Here is a 5215-nt window from a genome sequence, read left to right on the forward strand (position 1 = left end):
CGACGGCGAAGCTCGCTCGGTAGCAATGGCGGGCGCTGAGCTCGGTAGCTGCTTGCGGTGGAGGCGACGAAATGAAAAATTGGGCTGCGAACAGGTCGGGCAGGTGCGTGTGAGTGTGCCCATCATGGCTGGCCTTGCCAGGGCATCCGCGGCGCATGGCCGTGCGGTCAGACGGCCGGCGACGGGTGTCACCACGCGTCGGCTGATTTCTGAATCGGTGAACACTGTAGATGTCTGAACTTTTCGTTTCAGAGCTCAAAGGTGTTGACTGACAGGGCAAGTTTAACACCGATTAGCTCCTAAACCGTGACGAGTTAGAGGAAACAATGAACATGAAAGTTGTAGAGCTATAGTAGGGCTACAACTTTGATTTAGAAATCAACAGCCAGATCTCCATGGATCAAGAGTTGTATCAATCCAAAGTGGGCTCAATCAAACTAAAATGGCAGTTAAGACTTAGCAATTTTTTTAAGTGTTGACTCCACCTTCAAATCTGACTTGTGGGTCCTTTTTGAGCATATTCTGCACATTTTCATGAGATGGTCATAAAATAACTTTTGTTCCTTATATAATCCTCTACAACTTTGCTTTAGGTTGCTCAGCCATGCAAACATCCTAAGCTACACTTTTTAAATAGTCAAACACAAGAGCTCTAGGGGTCCAAATTGGTCAAACCATGACTTGGAAACCTAATTAGGCAAAATGATCAACATGGACAATGTTCCAAATGACATTCTAAGTATAACTAAGGTTCTTAGGAGAATAATTAGCCACACCATACATTGGTCACACAAGAATCAAGCAAGGTATGTACTGAAACAATGAAAAACACATGAAATGTTACAACTGTTTCATAGCCATGTTTCACTTGTTTCATAATCTTGTTGCATAGTACTAACTAACTTTGTTTCACTAAGTGAGTGGCACATGTTGCACTTAAGTGTTGCACACTTTTCATTTCATAAAGGAAACAACACACAAGAAACATAATGATATGTTGCAATGTTTCAAAGACATGTTTCATGTGATATAAGCTTATGAATGGATGAATGATGCTCATGTTCATGAAATGCAAGTGCAAATGTGGAAGGCAAACACCTAGGGTGTTACAGCAGCGGCAGATGAGCTGGCCCAGAAGAAAAGAAAGACGAGGGGTACCCCTCCGCTCAAGCCGGGCGGCATCTCGCTTGGCGGTGATGAGACCACTCGGATGTGGAGCGTCGCGATGTTCGAGTGGTCAGATGACGATGAAGTACCAATGGCTCCTCCACCGAGCACTAAGGCACCTCCGCGCAACACGCGCATGGAGGAGCAATCAAAGGGAGGGGAGGGAGTCCCCAAGCAGCAGGCAATGGGAGTCCCCGCGCAGCAGGCAAAGGGAGTCCCCGAGCAGCAGGCAAGGGGAGTCCCAGAGTGGCGAGCGGAGGAGAGGCCGACGGTGGAGACCGCAAGACTTCAACCCCAAGGCACAAGAATTGACCCCATGGCCATGGCTGGGGGCTCGGTTAGGTAGCGCCGGTTCAGAAAAGTGTACCGACAGGCTGACTCGTAAGTATCCTAGCCTTGGAGTTATTTTGTTGTCGTATCCTTATCTCTTTTGGCGATTGACAAGCTGATCTGATGCAGCGTGAGGCGTGCGGAGGATATGACCCTGCCCGTCCAAAATGACGAGCATCCGAGGGCTGGTCCCGGGGCAGAGGCAGTGCCAGCGGCTCCCGTCCCAAAGTCCCCGGGTGCTCGGCAGCCGGCAGAGGAGTCAACTGCCCCTGCTGGTGGACTTGGCGGTGATGAACGGTTGGCATCGGTGGCTGACGGGTCAGTGGCAGTACCCGAGGCAATGACGGGAATGGCTCGGTCCTCGGGAGCAGAGGCTGGAGTTGCCGACGTTGTGCCACAATCTAGAGCGGAGAGACCTGCGGTGCTGGAGGAGCAGACGGCGCTCCCCGAAGTGTCCAAGGGCGTGGTCCGACATGCTGTCCGGCCACGGAGCCCCCTGGTGGTGCCTCCAGCTACGGAGGAAGAGGAAGAGGTAGAAGAAATTGAGCACGAGGAATGATGACCTCAAGCCGTCCGAATCCTCCGCAAGCGGGGTGACGAAGTGGTGGTTGTTGAGGAGGACACCACCCGGGAACGCAGGAGGCTGGAGTCTACCCTGTCCATAGTGATGAAGCAGATCAAGGTCAGTACTACATCTGTAATGTTCATCTTTGACGTCGGAGATTGTCCTTCTTCATAATATTGGTGTTTTTGCAGGGGATAACTCAGACTGCCAAGCAGTGGCGCCAGCTGATAAAGGGGATGGAGCCCCTCGCCGAGGAGAATACAAAGCTCAAAGAGGTGATGAAGCTGATGGAGAAAAACATCCAGAGGGCCCAGCGCAAGCGAGACCATGCTGAGTCCAACGCACGGAACCTAGAAACCAGAAGGGCGTCCTATCCGAGCAGCTAGCGGCCACATTCGAGCAGCTGTGGGGCAAGTCCGAGCAGCTGGCCACTGTCTTCGAGCAGCTGACGAGTGCTTCCAAGCAACTAGAGCAGAAGTCTGAGCAGCTCAGAAGCGTCTCCAAGCAGAAAGCAGGTATGGCGTATCGGCGAATGTGCTTTGCATTATTGAAAAACCATATTGTGGCTGATAATCATTGTGCTTGCAGAGCAAGATGTGGAGCTCGGCCAGCTGTGCCAAAACATTGAGCAACTTCAAGAGGAGAAGGCAAAGGAGTCAGGGCGAGCGGACAAACTGGCCGAGGAGCTGAAGGATAAGTACTTCCTAGTCAGAGTTACTATTGAAGTAATTTCCTTGCTTGATGGAACCTTGTAATGCTTGTAGACTACCATCGGAGGGACAAGGCATAGTTTGATGTGCTGGAGCAGGACGCCAGGACCCAAAGGAACAAGTTTGACGCCGTAGTCGCCGGAGTCAAACCGGTGCTCGACTGCGTCGACCTAGAGGCGGCTCCTCAGCCTGATGGTAGGCCATCGCCTCTGGACACCATCATCGAGAGGTGCAAGGTAGCATGGGAGAACTTCAAGAGCTTCAACCGCGATGCCATTGTTACCGTAGTTACTCATGCCCTTGCGGTGGTCCGGTCCCACTACCCAGCCATTGACCTTTAGGAAATAGGGGCTGGATTCGCTAGAGGGATGGGTGAGGCAGAGCACCAGCAGCTAGAGGATGAGGTGGAAGACGCGGCGAAGAAGCTGGTCGGCTACATCGACCTGTTCGGCGAGACGGACGGCGATGGTGAAGCCCGATAATCTACTTGGAGAACATGCTATAATAATTGAATAGAGTAGTTAAAACGCACAAGGGCGCAGACAGACATTTATGTATATGTATAAATGTTGACATGTGCATGTTTATGCAGTTGGTAGTGTTGCGGTGAAGAAATCATTGTAGTATTAACCCTAACGCAATTATACGCAGTATAAGTAGCATCCGAGTAGTTAGTTCGTTACTAAAATCTTTGGCCTTAGTTAGCCCATAGTCCATAACATTGAGCGTGGAGCCCGTGCACGTGTAGGAGGAACAGGCATGACCAAGGAACCATAGCCGACCACCCATAACGCAGAGCGTGGAGCCCGTAGCACGTGTAGGGAGAGATCGGAGACTAGGTCTTCTCCATAGAGATCAGAGTGAAGCGTGTGCTGCTCGACGGTTGGCGAATTAACTTGGAGATATACGTAATATAAGTGGCGTTTGAGCAGTTAGTTCTTTACTGTGCTCTTGGCCTTGGCTAGCCCATAGTCCATATCATCGAGCGCGGAGCCCGTGCACGTGTAGGAGGAGCAGGCGTGACCAGGGAACTGTAGCCGACCACCCATAACGCAGAGCGCGGAGCCCATACCACATGTAGGGAGAGATCAAAGACTGGGTCTTCTCCATAGAGCATAGAACAGAGCGTGTGCTGCTCGGTGGTCGGCAAAACATTTCAGAGATATGGAGAAATGCGGCGGAGTGTTTATGGCGATCACACGTTGGAGATATAGAGAAACGTGGCGGAGCATTTATGGCGATCACACATTGGAGATATGGAGAAACGTGGTAGAGCATTTATGGCAATCTCGTATTGGAGTTCGTTAAGGAGTAGCTTATAGCTCGGCGACCGTAAGTGGAGATTAAATCGTAATGGAGAAATAATGGAGACAAATTATGTCGACCAAAACTTTATTCATCATGGAGTGGAGAATACATATCTGGAGCGTTTCAAAGATAGAAACGTATAAGGTGCTTGATGTGCCATGAGTTGGGGATATCGATTCCGTCCAAGTCACAAAGCCGATAAGACCCTGGTCGGGTAACCTCTTTGATGACGTAAGGCCCATCCTAGGGGGAGGAGAGCTTGTGCATCCCTTCAGTTTTTTGCTTTCTGTGGAGAACGAGGTCGCCGACAGCAAATGAACGACCTTTGATGTTACGGTTGTAGTATCTTCGTAAGCCTTCTAGGTATTTGGCTGTGCGGATACAAGTGATTAGGCGTTCTTCCTCGGCCCTATCGACGTCCTCTGTCCGAACAGTTGCGGCTTGCTCTTCATCATAATTTTCCACCCTAGGTGCTCGGAAGGCAACGTCCGCTGGTAGTACGGCTTCTGAGCCGTAGACCAAGAAATATGGAGACACACTGGTGCTGCGACTAGCTTGTGTGCGCAGTCCCTAGACCACAGCTGGTAGCTCTTTGAGCCATCTGCCCAGATGCTTTTCTTCTTTCTGATATAGCCTCTTTTTGAGGGCATCAAGGATCATGCCGTTTGCCCTTTTGACCTGGCCGTTGGCTCTGGGATGGGCAACAGAGATGTATTTAACAGAGATGCATCAATCTTCGCAGTAGTCCCAAAAATGATGACCAGTGAATGTGGTTCCGAGGTCAGTGACAATGTTGTTTGGGAGACCGAATCTATGGATGATATCTTTGAAAAGCTCGACTGCCTTCTTTGTCGTAGCCGAGACAAGCGGTTTATACTCGATCCACTTGGAGAACTTGTCGATGGCGACGTACACATACCGAAAACCACCTAGCGCTGGCTTGAAAGGCCCGATCATGTCCAGTCCCCAGCATGTGAAAGGCCAGGAAGCTAGGATGGTCTGCAGTTCTTGTGCTGACACGTGTATTTGCTTGGCGAAAAATTGGCATCCTTCACAATGTCAGACGAGGTCTTCTGCATCGGAGATGGCCATGGGCCAGTAAAAACCAGCTCGGAAAGCTTTGCTGACCAAGTTT

General features: G+C 50.6%; 1 protein-coding gene across 1 annotated transcript; it reads left to right on the plus strand.

The window, feature by feature from the left end:
- The first annotated feature begins 1846 nt into the window (after positions 1 to 1846).
- LOC136509421 (uncharacterized) lies at positions 1847 to 2817 on the plus strand. The gene is made up of 4 exons (XM_066504224.1): positions 1847 to 2029; positions 2254 to 2337; positions 2445 to 2577; positions 2651 to 2817. Exons 1-4 carry the CDS (start codon positions 1847 to 1849, stop codon positions 2815 to 2817), a joined length of 567 nt encoding a protein of 188 aa, XP_066360321.1.
- The last annotated feature ends 2398 nt before the right edge of the window (positions 2818 to 5215 follow it).

The sequence above is a fragment of the Miscanthus floridulus genome, chromosome 15 (assembly GCF_019320115.1).
Source record: "Miscanthus floridulus cultivar M001 chromosome 15, ASM1932011v1, whole genome shotgun sequence".
NCBI classification, from domain to species: Eukaryota; Viridiplantae; Streptophyta; class Magnoliopsida; order Poales; family Poaceae; genus Miscanthus; species Miscanthus floridulus.